Here is a 21,956-nt window from a genome sequence, read left to right on the forward strand (position 1 = left end):
TAAATATTGAAGCTATTAAAGTTGCTCGTTTAATAAAAAGTTTAATGACAGGAAGTCATAAATATTCAAAAACATTTTACAAAAATATTAGATCTTTGAATAATTCATTAGCATTTGCTTCAATGGGGGTGAATATTGCTCCTCCTCCCGGTTATGGCCCTTACTGTTTTAGAATTAATGGACAAATATATCACAGAACTGGATCACTACATCCTTCCAATGAGGATAATAGAAAGTTTGCACAACTGTATATTCTTGATCCAGATGAGGCTGCACAACAGCGCCTTATGATTGATGAAAATACAAATTGCAACCCTGAATTAATGACTGAGTTGAGTTCTATTATGGCTTTAAACAATCCTGTTGCTGAAGCATGTAAAATGTTGTATGAAGTAGAACAAGAATGTTTAGAAGATGCATCTCGAAATGGTGTTACACCTGCAACTGTGACCATGGCAATAGTACGAGAACGCAAAAACGATCAACGTAGATATAATGCTCCTCGGTGTAATGAGGTAGCTATTATTTTCCAAAATGCAGACGGTAAACCTCCTCTTGAGCAAGATCTTATTATTCATTGTTGAAGTACAAACAATGAAAAAAAAACAGAAAGGATAAGTATTTTAGATCCAAATTTGGAACCAATGTTGTATCCACTTATTTTCCCTTTTGGGGATCAAAGTTGGTCACCTAAAATGAAACTTAATTATAACCCTACTACAGTTAGAAATATATAAGAACTCAATCCTTAGCAAAGCCAAGAAAAAGGGTCACACAAATTTTATGGGTATATACTTTCCATCCGTCACAAGTTTAACCCATTTCTGAGTGCTGGGGAAATTGACTCAGCAAGTACTTTGTAGATGCATATGTTAAAATAGAAGCTAATTGTTTAAAACTATGTAAGACAAAATCAGTCAAAATTAAGGGTTAAAAAGTATACAGGTCTCATGGACCATCTTCATTTAGTGGCAAGAGTTTTTCATTTAAAACTTCAAGAACTTCTTGATGATATCACAAAGAAACATGTTTTGGGTAAACCAGCTGCCAAATTTCACGTAATTGAATTTCAAAAACGTGGGTTACCTCATGCACATATTTTGCTTATATTATGTGCACAAGATAAGCCTAAAAATGCACAAGTAATTGATAGCTTTATTTGTGCTGAAATACCTGACACTGAAGTCAATCCACGGTTACATGCAATTGTTGCCAAACAATGATACATGGGCCATGCGGGGTGCATAATCTAAGATCTCCATGTATGGTTGATGGGGTTTGCTCTAAGCAATTTCCAAAATCTTTCCAACAAGAAACTTTAATCAACGTAGATGGTTATCCACGTTACAAGAGAAGCAGAAAAAGTCTTTTAATTTAAATAAATGGTAAAACAATTGTTAACTCTTGGGTTGTACCATACAACTCATACTTGATATTAACATACAACTGCCATATTAATATTGAAAGCTGTGCTTCTATAAAAAGTGTAAAGTACATATTTCGATATATTTATAAAGGGCATGACTGTGCAAATATTGCAATTAAAGAACACGAAACACTTCTTCATGATGAGATAACTTCATTTATGGATTCCAGATATGTTAGCGTTCCAGAAGCAGCATGGCGGCTTTTTGGCTCTCATATGCACCATCAATCGCATACGATTGTGCGATTACAAGTTCACCTTCCTGGAGAACAGTCAGTATATTTTACTGAAGACAATATTGAAACTGCAGTAGAAAGAACACATTATAGAGACACAACTTTGACTGCTTGGTTTAAATTAAACAAAGAAGATTTTTTCAGCTCATGCATTTCTTTACACTGATGTACTCTTTTATTTCCATGTTGTTGTCTTTTGATGGAAAACAAACTGAGGTATAAGATCGAGCAAATAACACTATTGGTCAGACTGAGGAAGGGGATATTTTGTCCCCAAAACGTTACTATTTATTCACAGTAAAAAATGTGTTTTTTTTAAAAAAGACCAGCGAGTGCAAGACATGAATATCTAGTCTACCATTACCATGTGCCACTATTTTTTTTCCAAAAAGGGACACTGTAGTTAATATTTTCTTTGTTTTATATAAAAGAGAGCATTTAACCCTTTAAGGACAGAAGATTTTACCAGTTTCCTTTCCCAAAGGCCACAGGCCATTTTGGCATTTTTGCAGCATGCATCTCATCAAATGGAGGTACCCCAATCCTGATCACTGACAGGCATGCGATAAAAGGGACATCATGTCTCTGCAGTTGCTTTCCTGTACTTTCCTCTATTACTTTTCCTTGCAATGCCTCACTCATGAGGCAGAAATAGCACAGCCTCGCCACTGTAGGAGAAACCGTCTTTCTCACTGCCCAGGACACAGCCACTCTAAAGAGTATGGTGTGTGTCCTTAAGGGCTTAAAGACAAATGCCATACCAATGATAATTAGTAAGAGGTATACCACTGATACTGCTGTATTATTTACATTTAAATAGCTTTTATTTTATTTTTACAGGCAATACAAATGAACATATTGAAATGTCACTATTCTATATGGATACAACATTTTTGAGTTCAGTGTCCCTTTAATAACTCTTATTGTCTGTCTCTGGCTCCATCATTGATGGGAATAGGATTCTACTAAGTTTTGGGGGGTGCAATAGCACCCACAGTTTTTTATGTTGCAACCACATTGTGCTAGAAGGGTTGAAGTGGAGGCTGGAAATTTACCCCTCTTCTCTGCTTTCCTACTATGCATAACCACACTCTGGGCTGCAAGTCACACCCAGCCAAACTCATTCCAACCCTGCCTATACTATACATTGTTCCTTCAATAGAACACTCACTACTCCACACACAGGCCTCCCTGATTTAGTACCCAGCCTCCTGACCCCATGGATGGAGATCTGCAGGCTGTATGGTACCCATAACATTTCAAGCTCTAGAACCATCACTGGTAGGGACCCCTGAATTGCTTACTAACCTTTCTTGCTTTGCGTAGTCTATCTTATTTGTACCCCCCCCCCCCAATAAGCCTTATGGAATGTCTCCTAATACCATAAATGTTTGTTATCGTTGTGTTAATATGTTTGTGTGTGTTCTGTGGATATTACTAGACAATTTCACTAGAAACATTTCTACTATGCCACTCTGGAGTCTGTCTCATTTTGATTACAAGCTTTTTAATGAAACAAAGACACACATAAGTTATGTATGAATACTTAAAATGGATATGAAAACCAAATATTTTCTTTTGTGATTCAGACAGAACCTACCACTGTAAAGAAGTTTACAATTTACTTCTATTATCAAAGTTTGCTTTGTTCCCATGATATACTGTGTTGCAGAGATACCTGGGTAGGTGTCTCAAGCACTACATGGCAGGAAATAGTGCCACCATCTAGCGCTCTTGAAAATGGATAACATTCTTGCAAAACTGCTGCCAAATAGTGCTCTAGAAACTGGCAGGCTCCTAAGCTTATAGCTCTGCTTTTCAACAAAAAGATACCAAGAGAACATAGAAAAAATATAAAAGAAGTGAATTTGAAAGTTGATTAAACTTGCATGCTCTATCTGAATCATGAGAGAAAATTTTTGAGTTTCATATACCTTTAGTAAGGGATCATGTTAGCCCCAAACCCATCCCAACCCTATCTATGATATACCCAGTTCCACCAATAGAACACCCAATACTCCACTCACAGGACTCCCTGACTCAGTATTCAGCCTCCAAGTCACATGTTTGCCTTTTATTATGGTTTTACATGGTTATATTAGCACATTTGCTATTGGTTCTTTCCAATTGGTGACTTCAAAGGACATGCTTTAATAGCTGTAATTGTAATAGCTGTAATTGTGTGAGAAAGCATGACCGTGGATCGGGTGAAATGTATTGATGAATTTTGTCCCTTCTTAGTACCAGTAGACCAATGAGTAACTTTGTGTCAACCTCTGGGAACCTGTATCTATAGACTTGCTTGAATTACTGTGTAAACGCACCAAGGAAACACCACTTGTTGAAGGACGGGGAACTATAAGAGAAGACTTTTATGCCTTTATTGCACAGTTTTTTAAGAGAAGACTTTTATGCTTTTATTGCAAAGTTTTTAGCGTTTGTTCAGTTATTGCCTGAATATTTGTGCACTATCTGTGTCAATAATTCTACACTTACATAGGGACGTGCTTGTGCTCTCTTTTCTTTTTATGTATGTAGTTCTGAAGAGTGTTTGACCCCATAAACGTTCAGGGTCTAGAACCATCCCTGGTTGGGAACCCTAAGTCACTTACTAACCTTTCTTGCTAGGTATAGTCTACCTTATTTGTACCCACAGTCAGACTTATTGAGTGCTTCCTAGCACCATACTTATTTGTCATTATTGTATTAATGCGTTTGTGTTGTGTGGATATTACTAATCAATGTCACTAGAAACATTTCTTGGGTTGGGGGTCATTTTAATTACAGACTAACTGTTCAATAATACAAAGACTCATAGGGGCCAATTTATCAAATGTCAGGAGGACATGATTCACTGTAGCATTTATCATTGCACAAGCATTTCTGGTGAAATTCTTGTGCAATGCCGCCCCCTGCACATTCACAGCCAATCGACCGCTAGCAGGGTTTTCAATTATCCCAATCGTATCTGATCAGGATGATTGCAGTCCGCCAGCTCAGAGGTTGTGGATGAGTTGAGGAGCAGCGATCTTAAGACCACTGCTTCTTAACTCCTGTTTCCGTGAGCCGGAAGGCTCGCGCGGAATAATCAGCATCCTCTGCTTCATAAATTGGCCCCATAGAGTTACTGCAAGTTATGTATGAATACTTTAATAATTGGTCATTTTATAATTTGATTGAATTATTTTCTTATTTGTTGCTGTTTCTCATAGCTTCACCAACAGTGAAAATGAGTAGAAAAATAATAATGGATTCTAAGCAAACTGTGCTCCAGTGTTTAGTCACTGGCTACTATCCACCTGATGTTATGGTGACTTGGCTTAAGAATGGGAAAACGCTAACTAATTCAGATGTGAGCACACCACAGCGGAATGCAGACGGAACCTTTAGAGTAAACAGCACAATGAGCTTTACACCCACTGAGGTCAGAGATCAACCAGAAATTGTGTGTCAAGTGCAACATAATTCCCTCCAGAATCCAATCAAAGATGGCGTAAAAGTGGATGGAAGTAAGATCGACTGAATTACATTTATTACATTACTATATTTATATCTTGTATTATGGGAAAGTAAAATTATGTAAGTACTTGAAATTGCTGCTAAAGGTTCTAAAGGTTAGTAATAGATCACTACACCATAGTATGTAGTAAAATAAATTTATCTCAATTTACTGAACTATATCTGTGTTTTTCTCCAGCTTTTCCTTCAGTGCAGATTTTCTCCTCACCAGTTCAGAAGAATTCAGAACAATTATTCATGTGTGAAGTGAATGGACTTGACCCTAAATTTGTCAAAGTGAACTGGTTGCAGAATGGGAGGGATATAGAGATGAAGAACATTAGTGCAAGCTCTGCTCTATATTATTCCTTAAGACCAATGCTAAACAGAGAACTCGATACTAATATCTCCTGTGTGGTACAAGATGAGTCACTGTCTGATCATATCTCTAATACGATACAACTGAAAGGTGATGGTGAGTACATATTAAACTGGAATTCAATTATCATTTCACAAGCATTTCTTGTGAAATGCTTGTGCAATACCATCCCCTGCACATATGCGGCAAATCAGCCGCTAGCATGGGGTGTCAATCAACCCAATCGTATCCGATCGGGCTGATTGCTGTCTGCCACCTCAGAGATGTCGAATGAGTTAAGGAGCAGCGGTTTTATGACCTCTGCTTCTTAGCTTCCGCTTCAGGCGGACTTGAAGTGATGAGGATCGGAAGCAGGGGACCCCTTAATTTCTCTAACGTAATGGGCCCTGCCATGTTTGAACTAGTTTTCTTTTTATCTCTGTGTGTGCAAACAAGTCTGTGTGGAAACCTTTTTAAATAATTCTATGTTTCGTTTAAATTACAAGAAAAAGGGACAAAATAAATCATTAAAGTATATTGAAAAGCTTTTTAAGCACACATAATTAACATTTTATATTACAATATCATGCTGTTTAATATCGCTTTAATGAAGCAACGGGAAATGCACATTATCTTGTGAGAACCTGAGACAGTGATGATATGATCACCCTTGAATTAGAAATATTAAGGCTACTTTATTCAGTGCATGTGATGACGAGTGGTGATTATTAGGGGTGCTCTATACCCCTATTCATTACTGTAGCACCCCATACTGTAAAGATTTCAAGCTGCCCTGAATTTTCATTGTTGCGCCTTTACAAAGAGCATGGAGAGAGGTAAAGGAGGAAAAAGGGGCATTTTAAAATATAAATTCAGCTAATATTAGGTAGTAGAAGATGCCCCCCTACCGTATCTTCTACACCAGGGGTTTGCAAAGTCTTAGGTGGTGGGCCCCCCCTGACAAAATTTGCAAGACAGCCCCCCCCATAATTGATGTCACTTTATTTATTTATTTTCTTTAAAGAAAGTTTTAATTTGGGGAATTTCAATCTAGGGTTCACACACAGCTCTTAAAGGAATAGTCTAGTCAGAATTAAACGTTCTTGATTCAGATAGAGCATGCAATTTTATACAACTTTCTAATTTACTCCTATTATCAATTTGTTTTCATTGTCTTGGTATCTTTATTTGTAAAAGCAGGAATGTAAGCATAGGAGGTGGCCCATTTTTGGTTCAGTACCTGGGTAGCACTTTTGGATTGGTGTCTAAATGTAGCCACCAATCAGCAAGCGCTACCCAGGTGCTGAACAAAAAAATAGGCCGGCTTCTAAGCTTACATTCAAATAAAGATTGCAAGAGAACAAAGAAAAATTGCTAATAGGAATAAATCAAAACGTTGCTTAAAATTGCTGCTCTATCTGAATCATTAACGTTTAATTTTGACTTGACTATCCCTTTAAGAGCTGATTCTGCCCAACTAAATAAGCTTCACTAACGTTACAATTTGCAGTTTGTTACTCCAGTGTTAAAAATAAGTTACTAAACAAGAGAACCAATGCAACAGTTACCCTGCCCTTTGCCTCATTCCCCCATGACAATGGCAGCTTTCACTGTTGGCTCTTATAAACCGTGCTGTTGTTTGCCAAAGTCAGCTGCTGCTTGTGGTTTCAATAGGATAGTGTGAGGTGTGACTGCTCCAGCACCTCCCGTTATATGCTCTAGCGCCCCCCCTGGTTGAGTCCTGCCTTACACTTTGAAAACCACTGTTCTACACCCTACATATTTAGCTTTGTGGTCACCTTTTTGCAGACACTGGTGGTGGCCTAAGATTATCACCACAGTGACAATGGCTTATGCTTGTATTCTTTATCATATCATTAGCTTATTAAGGGATGTTATGAACAAAGCAGTGATCATTTTTAATATTAAAAGTTTTTTCAAACACAACTATATTGAAATAGTTCACCTCTGCTTACTAATATCTACTGATGTAATGATCTTGTGCCATCTCTTTGTATCTCAATCTGTAACTCTCATTACCAGTTGATTGTTTACATCATGCTCAGTGTAACAAACCCAAATATCACAACCAAATAAACAAAAATGTGCTAAAAATACAAACAAATAAGTTATATGGCAATTGGAGGAAACGATTGTTTGGGGTTGCAGTTTTCCTTGTTCAGAGGAGAATTGTCTGGTATTTTGGGGCTGGACTAACCATGTCGGCGGGATCAGACTGATATACTTCAGGAAAGTTTTCCTCCGTGAAAAGCACTATTGGGCAGAAAGAAGCTACTCCCAGGTGGCAACCGGGCTATAGAACAAGATATTGAGCTGCTGTTCGTTCTAAGCAGACTGCTTCTATTTCTGTTTTGCATAAAATATACTGTCCCATGACTTTCTTATATTCATCTTGGATTAGTTCAATGCCTCAAATGGCAGAAAAAGAGGTAAAATAGTGCAATCCTGTTTGTAAAAGTACAAAACCTCAAAGTGGATTTACTCACATTATTCTGAGCTTTTAACAAACGCTATCATATTTCAGTAGTGTTATGATTGGCCCATAACCAGCCACACATCCAGTAAGCGTTTAAAATATATTTATTAAAACAATAACATTAAAACTCCATGTTGGTACATCAGAAGACACATTGTTACAGTTATATATGTTATTCCTCAATACAAGGCTACAGAAGTACCCTGCTTACTGTCTGAAGTGTGTCAAGGAGGTATTGTCACGTTTACATCACACAGTGCCTGTAATTAACCAGATGTTATAACAGTTCAGTCTCTGTAGCATTAAAGGCAACAATTACCTTTTCTCTCACTTACGTTTCTGATTTCGTCTTCAGGTTTCAGACAAACTATCAGATCGAGGGAAGTGGCAGCTGTTCTTCTGACCATGACATTCACAGCGGCTGCAGTTGGGCTTGTACTGTGGTTTTTTAACACCAAAAGTAAATGTAAGTGAATCAAATGTAGTTATTCTGTCTATTTTCCATGTATTTTGGTATGGCAAATAGTTTGTAGAATGCACATAATTTTAAAAGTATCTGTCAATGTTTATTAATGTGTAATCAAATACCAGACATGAAATACACTATATTAAGATAATGTATAATAATGTAAGAATTCTCAGTATATATGTACAGTATATGTGTTTTGTGATTGGCTAATGGCTGTCACATGATGCAGTGGGAAGGAAAGTTAAACTAACTTTTACATTTGTCAGAAAGAAATCTATGTGAAATTCAGACTAAGGGGTCAAATTATTAAAGTGCGGACGGACATGATACGATGTAGCGTATCATGTCCACCGCACATCGATAAATGCTGACAGCATACACTGTCGGCATTTATCATTGCACCAGCAATTCTTGTGAACTGCTGGTGCAATGCTGCCCCCTGCAGATTTGTGGCCAATCGGCTGCTAGCAGGGGGTGTCAATCAACCCGATCGTATTCTTAGGACCGCTGCTTCTTAACTTTCGCTTCAGGCGGAACTGAAGCAGAGTGGGTCCATTTATTAAGCATCGGGTGCTGTTTCCGCCCCTCATCACTTCAGGTCCACCTGAAGCGGCAGTTAAGAAGCATCGGTGGTGGACAACAATCAGCTCGATCGAATATGATCGGATTGATTGACACCCCCTGCTAGCGTCCGATTATCCGTGAATGTGCAGGGGGCGGTATTGCACCAGCAGTTCACCAGAACTGCTTGTGCAATGATAAATACAGACAGCGTATGCTGTCAGCATTTATTGATGTGCGGCAGACATGATCCACTACAGCGTATCATGTCCGCCCGCACATTAGTAAATCGGCCCCCTTTTGCTGATTTACTAATTTACTGATTTTGCTGATTATGCAATTCTATTGTATTTAAAGGGATATGAACCCCAACATTTTTTTTTTGTGATTCAGACAGAGCATACAATGTTAAAAATAGGTTTCCAATTGACTATTATCAAATGTGCTTTGTTCTCATGATAATCAGTGTTGGTAGCTAGGCACCTGGAACACTACATGGCAGGAAATAGTGCTGCCATCAATTGTATAACATTCTTGCAAAACTGCTGCCATATAGTGCTCTAGAAAAGGGTTGGCTCCTGAGCTTACAACCCTGCTTTTCAACAAAAGTTCCCAAGAGAACGAAAAATAATAATAATAGAAGTAAATAAGAAAGTTGTTTAAGATTGCATGCTCTATCTGAATCATGAAAGAACATATGGGGTTTCATATCCCTTTAAAGGGACACTGAACCCAATTTTTTTCTTTTAATGATTCAGATAGAGCATGACATTTTAACCAACCAAATTTACTCCTATTATCAATTTTTCTTTGTTCTCTTGCTATGTTTATTTTAAAAGCAGGAATGTAAATCTTAGCAGCCAGCCCATTTTAGGTTCAGCACCATGGATAGAGCTTGCTTATTGGAGGATTACATTTCACCCACCAATAAGCAAGCATAACCCAGGTTCTTAACCAAAAATGGGCCGGCTCCTTTGCATCACATTCCTGCTTTTTAAATAAAGATAGCAAAAGAGCGCAGAAAATTTGATAATGGGAGTAAATTAGAAAGTTGCTTAAAATTGAATTCTCTATCTGAATCATGAAAGAAAAAAATATTTGGGTTTAGTGTCCCTTTAATGGTGATTTTCTATTTAAAATCTTTAGATTTGTTTTTTCTAAAGGATTGTGATCAACCTTTATATTCATTCATAGATTTCTCTAATTGTGTAAATATTGCCAGCAGGCTGAAATCAAGACCCAAAGTAGCAATTAAAGGGACACTAAACACAATTTTCAATGCAGTGCTTTAAAATGCAGTGCATTATAATAGAATAGATTAAAGGGACAATTATACACTCATATTTTCTTTGCATAAATGTTTTGCAGATCTATTTATATAGCCCATACAGTTGTTGTTGTTTTTTTTTAAATCTATAGTTTTGCTTATTTTTAAATAACATTGCTCTGATTTTCAGACTCCTAACCAAGCCCCAAAGTTTTATGAGAATACCATCAGCTACCTACTCCAGCTTGCTCCTGCTTGTGTAAAGGGTCTTTTCATATGCAAAAGAAGGGGGAGGGGGGAGTCTCTTATTTTCCACTTGCAGTGGGCGTTCCAGCTACATTTTCAACAGAGCTAAACTGAGAGCTTTTAAGTAAGTTTTTAAACAGTTTTATACTGGATTTTTATATCAGTATCTGTGCATCTTATTCTTTATAGTAGTGTCTATTACATGCAGTTATATGAAAATGAGTGTATACTGTCCCTTTAATTCAAGGTCACTGAACGGTCTCTTTAAGGCTGTGTTTACACCCTACATCAGGGGTGGGCAATTATCGACCCTACAGATGTTATGGACAACATCTCCCATAATGCTCTTTCATCAATAATACTGGCAAAGCATCATGGGAGATGTAGTCCATAACATCTCGAAGGCCAATAGTTGCCCACCCCTGCCCTACATGGTGCTTCTATCCCCCTACAATAAGTATTTTGTTAACATTTGCAAGGATGGGCGGTACAGCTGCAATACAGCCTTATTGTTTTATAGGCTACCATTGTAGCCTATGTGGTGAACAATAACAAAAACTAATTTGCTGCATTGCACATCAATGCAATAGTTAAAATGCAAGGCTTGCTATAGAAGGCTGGAGAAGTGGGCTGGCACCAAGTACCTTGCAGGATGTAAATATAACCTTTAGGAGCCAGTTTAACTCCCCTGAAAGTGAGCCTTTACTATTATTTTCTGCAATGCTTTTAAAGTATTACATATAAAATAAGGTTTAGCAACATTAATGGCTGATTCATATATTTTTCTTTGAGTACAAGTTGATTCATTTGGTACATTCTCTTGCATGTGTTCTGTTGTCTGTAAGGATCTGTAATGTTCTATACAGTGTCCTTAGTGGTCTACTGTACACCTATCAAAAGGCTCTAGAGTTCACCATTGAGCTTGGGCAATTCTTGTCTATCTGGGTAGTTCATGTAAAGTATTTCTTGATTCTTGTAGCTAAACCTGTTTTTCTTCTGCACTATCCAAACTATTCACAGCTGTCTGATGTTTTTTTTTTTGTTTTTTTTTGAAAGATTAATTATTTTTTTGTAAACCTTTTCAAGGAGAAACATATATTTAAAATTATGTAATAAATTAAGAAGTTATGCATTCTATATACATTTCTAACAGATACATTGATCATAATTACCAATAATAAAAAAAATTGGTAAAATATTAAAATACCAACATAAAGATACAAATGCACAAATATATAAGCAGATTTTTTATGAAAACCTATATGCTATAAGAAATCCAGAAAAAAAGAAACAATCTTCTCTTAACGAAGAGGTAATAAAACTAAATTAAGGTCAATATTTAAAGGGACATTGTACTGTACTGTTCCCGTAATGTGTTCCTAATGACTTGTTATACCAACTGCATAGTATTAAATGTATGAAGAATTGCTTGTTGTGGTTTGTTCATGCAGTTGAAATAGCTGGTGTTGTTCATTGAAACCACCACCCATAATGTAAATCTCACTGATTAAGTATTGGCCTATGTAAAGAGAAAGAAAGAAAGAGGAAAAAAAGTAAACAGGGCTGCTTTTCTTTCCATTTGAATATGCATGTTCTTGAGGTTAATGAGTTGTGGTTTCAATGAGCAAAATCAGCTACTTCAGAACAAAAATAAACACATTTAAGTGAAGCAAATGTTCACTACATTACCCCTTTATTGTCTTAAATGTATACATCTAAGCATTTTCTCTTTGCAGTAGTTATTGTTTATATACTCAACATGATTTAAATGCACTCTCTGCATTCTAGTATTTAAACCCATCAAATTCTATTCATAGTCCTCTTTTTTAAAAAACTGAATAAGCAAGGAATTTTTGTCAGTATTTTCATGGGGTCCAAAATTATGGTTTTAAATAGTTGCAAAGTTTTGCCTATATATTGAAGACACATATGCATTCTAGTATGCATTTTTTTGATCAGAACATTATTGTGTTTTTAAATACTTATCTAACAAGTACAAATTCCAAATTTCAATTTGCACTGACATTGCCATGCTGTATTCTATTAACGTGAGCACTGCAGCATTATTATTATACATTTATTGTTGTAGAACATGTATTTAAATAGACATTCTGATACAAAAATTGCATGTTCTAAACCATTAAAGTAATAGCCCTTACTCACTATGAGCTAGATTACCAGTGGCACGATAATGGAAGGGGGTTTATCGTGGCTCTTTGCTCACATAGGAAGTAGCGTGCATATTACAGGTTGAAAGTAAACTTGATCGCTTTAGTGAAATTAAATTTAACGCATGTCAGCATAGTGCAACTTCAAAGCTTTGGTTGACTGTATGCATGCAGTGTTTGCTGTGACTGACTTTTATTCTATGGTTTTGTATTGAAATGTTAGTAAAGAACTCCACTACCTAAGTAGAGGTTTAGTGCACTTTCGGCTTAGTGCTCGTGCTATAACTAACATGAGTTTCTCAGCTCATCCACCTTCAAGTCTATTATGTAAGGGATTTAGCGCACCTGTGCTATCCTACATGTAGAAGTTAGTAGACCCTTGACATTTGCTCAAGCGGTAAATTATTACTTTCAACTTGTAATATGAGCTCAAAAATAAAAGCTGTATTGATTGTGCTTGAGGAATGTTAGCACACTATAACAGTAATATAACCATAACAGTAATATTTTTGCGCTCCATAGCTCATTGTAAGCTAGGATCAACAATGCAAAAATTATATTATATAACTAATTAACAGCATGCATTTCATGTCTTAGAATTATTAATTTAAGAAACAACTTTGTGTGTAACACACTATTGCAATTCATAACTGCGTTAGTTTCCCAAATGAATATTTTTTGATGTTTTGACAACAGGACAATTATATATATGTATACGTATATGCTACACTGTCTTATGTCTGATCCCATTTCTTTAGGCTTCCAGAGGTTTAGAATAAGTCCCCTCTATGGACCTCAGATGTGGGAAAATGACAATAAAATCACATTATACTGTACAGCGTTTGACTGTGTGAAGGATGTCCAGGTGATATGGAAGGTGACTGAGAGTGATGGAAATAAGATTAAAATCTCAGATAATCAGACCAAGAGAGATGAAGAGAATACCGGGCTCATCAGAGATGACTACACTGTGAGATCAGACAGATCAGTGGCACAAGGGCTGCACAATGTTATCACCACCTTGTCATTCATACCCAGTGTATTAAAACACAAGGACACCAACGTTACCTGCAAGTTTCTCTGTGATGGGAAATCCAAAGAAAAGTGCTTGAAATTGCAATACAAACTGCGTAAGGAAAATGCATTTTGGCTCTTTTACAAATAGTAACTAGTCAAATTAATAGTTTTGTTTTCTTTCATATAATGATGATAGTCCATAGGAATCTATAACATGTGGGATATAATTCCTGCCACTAGGAGAAGGCCAAGAACCCACACTAGAGCTTTAATCCCACCCACCTCCCATCTAATCCCATTTATGTTCTTGGCCTCTCAGGAGTAGGTTGAGAATAGAGGTGTTCAAGCTACTTGTTTATGGATTTATATATGGGAGCTCAGATCAATGTGAGACCCTTTTATCCTTGGGACATATCATTCAGTAATAAGAAAGAGGAGATTTCCAGCACACTAAATGATACAGGGGCATAGGAAAACCCTGTTATGGCACAGTATCACCCTATGGGATTTTGGCCATATCTACCCTTAGGTGTTGCGGGGACATGTCCCTTAGACTCCCCGTGGATATCAAATGTATTTCCTTTCAGATCCTCTGCTGTTCTTGTACAAGAACTGGACGGGCTCTCTTGGGCATAGCTTTTCAGGATTGCTGGTAAGATTCAGTGGAGTGAGTGTTTCTACAGATAAGTGCAAAACACTCACATGTCCTAAATGCTATAGTAGATACATACTCTGTATAGCTAGCCAGGGGACTGCTTTCTACCTCACTCAGATACTGTGTATTTGGAGAGTAAGATATGTAAGTGATTATGGGACACTGAGGGTCAAGTGCAGCCTCTTACACTTGTTCACTCTCAGCCAGCTAGGGTCACCAAGGGTGTGTTTTTTTCAATGTATTGTGCCTTTTAGTGTTTCCTTTGTCTCTCTAAGACATTCTGTCACACTGTTAGTTCCTCCTGCAGTTATTAAAACCTAACACCCTACTTGCCTGCAAACGCGATCACATATTCTCAAGTGTGCTAACCCAACATGAAAATATGAATGTGTCACATTCCAATGTTCTTCACATAGCATAATTTGTTCTATTTATTAATAAAACCAATATATTAATTAATTAAGTAAGAAAGCGCTAAAGAAGCTAAGGAGTCTAAGAGGTGATATATTCTAATAGCTTTTATTAAAACAGTTTAATTTGATATAAGTGTGGATCTAAAACATTTGCAGAATCAATCATATAAAATTAAGGACGTCTCCCTTAAAACAATTCTTCTAGTACAGTAATGCTAAAATAGTATCAGATATATTAAATATCTAGTTCATATATTGCTAATATGTGTAACCTCAAATTTGTTACAATAAAATCGCAACAAATTATACATGTAAATAACAACAATAGTAGAAAACATGTGCTAAAAACAAACTAGTCCACCTTAGCATTGAGAGTTCATATATAATTTTGTATGGAATCCAGATCCAAAGTCTCTACTGGCATATATATATTTATCAAGTTATAAACTGTAGTTTTCCATAATATGTAGCTTATCACTACTTAACTTGTGAATAGTTGTAAGTCAATATAACAAAGTAACAAAGTCTGGCCAAGGGACACTGACCAAATCGACACTTTTTCCTTAGTGCAGGATAATGTGAATTATAGCTTACCAGAATCTTCAGACACTTACTGTGCCCTGCACATATTATGTGCGTTTCTGATAGAAGTAGAGAATAAGCTTACCAGGAACTTCCGACACGGTATTGTGCCTCTTTACAAGCTTACTGTGCTTTTCTCCGGTGGTTTGTTACAGGGGTTGTTGTTTTCAGCGCCTTCCGTTTCCCAAGCGTGGCTGTGATGATGTCACTCTTACCTCGCTTTCTATTGGTTAAGGTTTTCTTCCTCTGTTATCCGCTATGATGTGCTCAGGACTGATGATCTCAATTTGACAAACGACCGTTTGTACTACATGTACTTGACAGTTCTCAAGATCCTGCAGGGAGAGTCCTTTAGAGATGTTATTATCCCGAAATGAAATCCTCAGCTTTGTAGTAATCTGCTAATAACGTCAACGCGTTTCACCCTGGTGTGGGCTTTGTCAAGACTTATCTGTTGTGTGTGGTTGTGGACTTTTAAATATCCCTCCTCTTCTGTTTATTGGTTGAGTAAGCTTCACATCATCATCATCTTATTTAAGGTGGTAATACTTTTTCTTTTAAGATGGTAATGGTTGATTCTGAATATCTCTATGTGTTTTCTTTGTTTATGATTCTGCTTGAGTGAGAGGCTCCAGCTTTCACGGTAAATAACTTCGAAGTGATTTACTGTGACAGCTGGAGCCTCTCACTCAAGCGCTTTCTTACTTAATAAATTAATATATTGGTCTTATCTGTGTGCTAGTCTTAAAGGGACAGTCTACACCAAAAATGTTCTTATTTAAAAAGATAGATAATCCCTTTATTACCCATTCCCTGTTTTTGGATAACAGAGTTATATTAATATACTTTTTACCTCTGTGATTACCTTGTATCTAAGAATCTGCAGACGGCCTCCTTATCTAAGTGCTTTGACAGACATGCAGTGTAGTCAATCAGTGAAGACTCCTAAATAACTTCACGGGAGTGAGCACAATGTTATCTATATGACACACATGAACTAACACTGTCTAACTGTGAAGAACTTTCAAAATGCTCTGAGCTAGGAGGCGGTTTTCAACGGTTTAGAAATCAGTTTAAGCCTAGCTAGGTTTAGCTTTTCAAAAATACCACCAAGGGAACAAAGCAAATGTGATGATAAAAGTAAATTGGAAAGTTGTTTAAAATTGCATGCCCTATCTGAATCATGAAAGTTTAGTTTTGACTTTACTGTCCCTTTAAGGGAAGGGCTGGCTAGTAAGAAAGCTCGGAATCACTACTGGGCGCCATACTCAGCCTTTTTTAAACTATTTATTCATAAATACATATTTATACATATATCTGATGTTTTTATATATATATATATATATATATATATACACACAGATATATAGGAATATCTATTTATAAATAAAGAAAACATATTTTGCAATGTGCAGATAATTGTAATGTGAAATATTTACAGTAAATACAGAGTATAACACTTTATTAAAAATTAATATTGCATAAATATGCTTTTTCAGGTTTTAATGTACTTAACTGCAAAGGGCTTCAATGTACTTATATATATGTCTATATATTGTATACAAATGTATATGTGTATATATGTCTGTGAATACATATACACATATAAATACATTAGCGCTACAGAATCTGTTGGCGCTCTACAAATAACCGATAATAATAATAAACATATATATATATATATATATATATATATATATATATATATATATATATATATATATACAGTATATATATATATATATATATATATATATATATATATATAATAAATATACATACACACATACATAAATATACATATTTAGACGTGCATATGTATGTATTTGTATGTTAAAGCCTTTTGAGACCTTATAATTTTTTGTGCATTTGTTTGTTAATGTTTATTAGATAGTGTTATTATGTGTTTAACTGTACCTTGTATTGTATTTTGATGTGTTTTGTGACACTTTTAACCAGAGCTCTGTAATCAAGCGGTAATCATTTTAGTGTAAATCTCAATTGCGCTCACATGTTCGCATTTAATTTCCACTTCTAATATGAGCGCTTCATTCGACACACGCAAACAGCTGCGATAAACACCTTTTCGCTCGCATGTAACTGTTAGCTTGCCACTCGTAATCTGGCCCATTAAAAGCACTGTTATACGATGGTCACTTTCTGTCAGTTTCACGGTCTTTTACTATCCCCTCATATTTGTGTCTTTGGGCATTGTCTGCCGTCTCATTGTCTCCCTCTGATCCACTAGAGCAGACATCCTCAAACGTGGTCCTCCAGAGGTTTTGAAACTACATTTCCCATGATGCTCAGCCAGCAAATTTGCATGTTTGTGGGCACCAGATAAATAACCAGCTATTACAAGGGGCTTGTTATTGCTACCGCAAGTTCGCGGTAGCAATTAGCGTTTATAGGGGCCGATTAATGAAAGTGCGAGCGGACATGATACAATGTATAAATGCCAACAGTATACGCTGTCTGCATTTATCATTACACAAGCAGTTCTTGTGAACTGCTTGTGCAATGCCGCCCCTGCAGATTCGCAGCCAATTGGCCGCTAGCAGCAGGTGTCAATCAGCCCGATCATATAGGATCGGGCGGATTTATGTCCGCAGCCTCAGAGCAGGCAGGCAAGTTAAGGAGTAGAGGTCTTTAGACCGCCGCTTCATAACTGCTGTTTCTGGCGAGCCTGAAGCCTCGCAATGAAACAGGGCCATCAAGCTCCATTCGGAGCGTGATAATTCGGACCCATACAATTAACCAGAGATCAGATCTCTAGTCAATTTTATAAATATGCCCCAAATGCCCCCAAAATACAATGTAGTCTATTTTATTTTTTTTAAAAATTGTACCACTTTAATTTTTTTTAAATAACTGCACTAGGCAATATTTTGGGGTAAATTTGTCGGGAGTGGGATGTTAGAAAAAAACGGCACTGAAAAGTGCCTTTACATTTCGGTCTATGGGAAATGTGTGTTCCCTGTAAATGTATATGTATATGCTTATATATATATATATTTATGTGTTAAAGGGATAGTAAAGCCCAAATTAAACGTTCATGATTCAGATAGGGCATGTAAATTTAATCAACTTTCTAATTTACTTTTATCATCAAATTTGCTTTGTTATCTTGTTATTCTTAGTTGAAAGCTAAACCTAGGTATGTTTATGTGCTAATTTATAAGCCCTTCAAGGCCTCCTCTCATCTGAATGCATTTGACATTTTTTGACAACTAGAGGGCGTTAGTTCATGTGTTTCATATAGATAACACTGTGCTAACGCACGTGACGTTAAAGGGACACTAAACCCCCCAAAAAAATCTTTCATGATTCAAGTAGAGAATACAATTTAAAACAACTTTCAAATTTACTTCTATTATTTCTATAACAGTGTTGGTTATGCAAAACTGGAGAATGGTAAATAAAGGGATTATCTATATTTTTAAACAATAACATTTTTGGTTCTTACTATCCCTTTAATATGTGTATATCTCTGTCTTTGAGATTTTACAATAATTGCTGATCAGAGTGTCTAACTTTTCCATTTACTGTGTTCCATATCAAATTTGGGCCCCTGGGTTTTTTATAACTTCATATCCCAGTTTGATAGTAGCCTCCGCAAGAAAGATTTCTTTAAAGACTGACACCTTATTTCGTTGTGTTCTAGATTTAGAGAACATATGAGTTTTTTGGCTCAAACCGGAAATTCACTTAGCTTCCTTTATGGCAGGAAAGGTGTTTCAAGGTTTTTTCCATAAAATAAAAAATGTGTGATAAAATCAGTGAGAACATTTTTTTTAGAACAGAAACTTATCGCCTAGATTACAAGTTTTTCGTTAGAAGCTATGCGGTGCTAATGAGCAGTTTATGCTCACCGCTCACTTACCTACAACGCTGGTATTACGAGTTTTTACAAACCCGTCGTTAAAAGACAAGAAGTGAGCGTTGAGCAAAGTTTTGCTCCCCATCTCACTCCAATACCAGCGCTGCTTACGTTAGCGGTGAGCTGGTGTAACGTGCTCGTGCACAATTTCCCCGTAGGAATCAACGGGGAGAGCCGGCTGAAAAAAAGTCTAACACCTGCAAAAAAGCAGCGTTTAGCTTCTAACGCAGCCCCATTGATTCCTATGGGGAAATAAAATTTACAGGGAGTGCAGAATTATTAGGCAAAGTAGTATTTTGACCACATCATCCTCTTTATGCATGTTGTCTTACTCCAAGCTGTATAGGCTCGAAAGCCTACTACCAATTAAGCATATTAGGTGATGTGCATCTCTGTAATGAGAAGGGGTGTGGTCTAATGACATCAACACCCTATATCAGGTGTGCATAATTATTAGGCAACTTCCTTTCCTTTGGCAAAATGGGTCAAAAGAAGGACTTGAGAGGCTCAGAAAAGTCAAAAATAGTGAGATATCTTGCAGAGGGATGCAGCACTCTTAAAATTGCAAAGCTTCTGAAGCGTGATCATCGAACAATCAAGTGTTTCATTCAAAATAGTCAACAGGGTCGCAAGAAGCGTGTGGAAAAACCAAGGCGCAAAATAACTGCCCATGAACTGAGAAAAGTCAAGCGTGCAGCTGCCAAGATGCCACTTGCCACCAGTTTGGCCATATTTCAGAGCTGCAACATCACTGGAGTGCCCAAAAGCACAAGGTGTGCAATACTCAGAGACATGGCCAAGGTATGAAAGGCTGAAAGACGACCACCACTGAACAAGACACACAAGCTGAAACGTCAAGACTGGGCCAAGAAATATCTCAAGACTGATTTTTCTAAGGTTTTATGGACTGATGAAATGAGAGTGAGTCTTGATGGGCCAGATGGATGGGCCCGTGGCTGGATTGGTAAAGGGCAGAGAGCTCCAGTCCGACTCAGACGCCAGCAAGGTGGAGGTGGAGTACTGGTTTGGGCTGGTATCATCAAAGATGAGCTTGTGGGGCCTTTTCGGGTTGAGGATGGAGTCAAGCTCAACTCCCAGTCCTACTGCCAGTTTCTGGAAGACACCTTCTTCAAGCAGTGGTACAGGAAGAAGTCTGCATCCTTCAAGAAAAACATGATTTTCATGCAGGACGATGCTCCATCACACGCGTCCAAGTACTCCACAGCGTGGCTGGCAAGAAAGGGTATAAAAGAAGAAAATCTAATGACATGGCCTCCTTGTTCACCTGATCTGAACCCCATTGAGAACCTGTGGTCCATCATCAAATGTGAGATTTACAAGGAGGGAAAACAGTACACCTCTCTGAACAGTGTCTGGGAGGCTGTGGTTGCTGCTGCAAGCAATGTTGATGGTGAACAGATCAAAACACTGACAGAATCCATGGATGGCAGGCTTTTGAGTGTCCTTGCAAAGAAAGGTGGCTATATTGGTCACTGATTTGTTTTTGTTTTGTTTTTGAATGTCAGAAATGTATATTTGTGAATGTTGAGATGTTATATTGGTTTCACTGGTAAAAATAAATAATTGAAATGGGTATATATTTGTTTTTTGTTAAGTTGCCTAATAATTATGCACAGTAATAGTCACCTGCACACACAGATATCCCCCTAAAATAGCTATAACTAAAAACAAACTAAAAACTACTTCCAAAACTATTCAGCTTTGATATTAATGAGTTTTTTGGGTTCATTGAGAACATGGTTGTTGTTCAATAATAAAATTAATCCTCAAAAATACAACTTGCCTAATAATTCTGCACTCCCTGTATGTCTACACCTAACACCCTAACATGAACCCTGAGTCTAAACACCCCTAATCTTACACTTATTAACCCCTAATCTGCCGCCTCCGACATTGCTGCCACCTGCATTATATTATTAACCCCTAATCTGCTGCTCCGGACACCGCCGCCACCTGCATTATATTATTAACCCCTAATCTGCTGCCCCCAACATCGCCGCCACCTGCATTATATTATTAACCCCTAATCTGCCGCTCCGGACACCGCCTCCACCTAATTTATTAACCCCTAATCTGCCACCCCTAACGTTGCCGCCACTATGCTAAATTTATTAACTCCTAAACCTAAGTCTAACCCTAAACCTAACCCCCCATAACTTAAATATAATTTAAATAAATCTAAATAAAATTCCTATCATTAACTAAATTATTCATATTTAAAACAAAATACTTACCTATAAAATAAACCCTAAGCTAGCTGCAATATAACTAATAGTTACATTGTATCTATCTTAGGGTTTATTTTTATTTTACGGGTAAGTTTGTATTTATTTTAACTAGGTAGAATAGTTACTAAATAGTTATTAACTATTTAATAAACTACCTAGCTAAAATAAAGACAAATTTACCTGTAAAATAAAACCTAACCTAAGTTACACTAACACCTAACACTACACTATAATTAAATTAATTCCCTAATTTAAATACAATTAAATACAATTAAATAAAATTAGCTAAAGTACAAAAAAAAAAACAACACTAAATTACAGAAAATAATAAACAAATTACAAGATTTTAAAACTAATTACACCTAATCTAATCCCCCTAACAAAATAAAAAAGCCCCCCAAAATAAAAAAAAAAGCCCTATCCTACACTAAATT

The 21,956-nt window shown here is 36.8% G+C and overlaps 1 protein-coding gene across 3 annotated transcripts in view; it reads left to right on the forward strand.

The window, feature by feature from the left end:
* The window catches only part of LOC128642023 (uncharacterized), a 229,572-nt gene that overhangs the window by 56,375 nt on the left and 151,241 nt on the right, over positions 1-21,956 (forward strand). For all 3 annotated transcript variants that reach the window (XM_053694659.1, XM_053694658.1, XM_053694657.1), the window contains exons 4-7: positions 4,875-5,171; positions 5,360-5,635; positions 8,371-8,481; positions 13,485-13,856. In XM_053694659.1, the coding sequence (XP_053550634.1) occupies positions 4,875-5,171; positions 5,360-5,635; positions 8,371-8,481; positions 13,485-13,856 (1,056 nt within the window). The remainder of the gene's footprint in view (positions 1-4,874; positions 5,172-5,359; positions 5,636-8,370; positions 8,482-13,484; positions 13,857-21,956) is intronic.

This window comes from Bombina bombina, chromosome 11 (assembly GCF_027579735.1).
Source record: "Bombina bombina isolate aBomBom1 chromosome 11, aBomBom1.pri, whole genome shotgun sequence".
NCBI classification, from domain to species: Eukaryota; Metazoa; Chordata; class Amphibia; order Anura; family Bombinatoridae; genus Bombina; species Bombina bombina.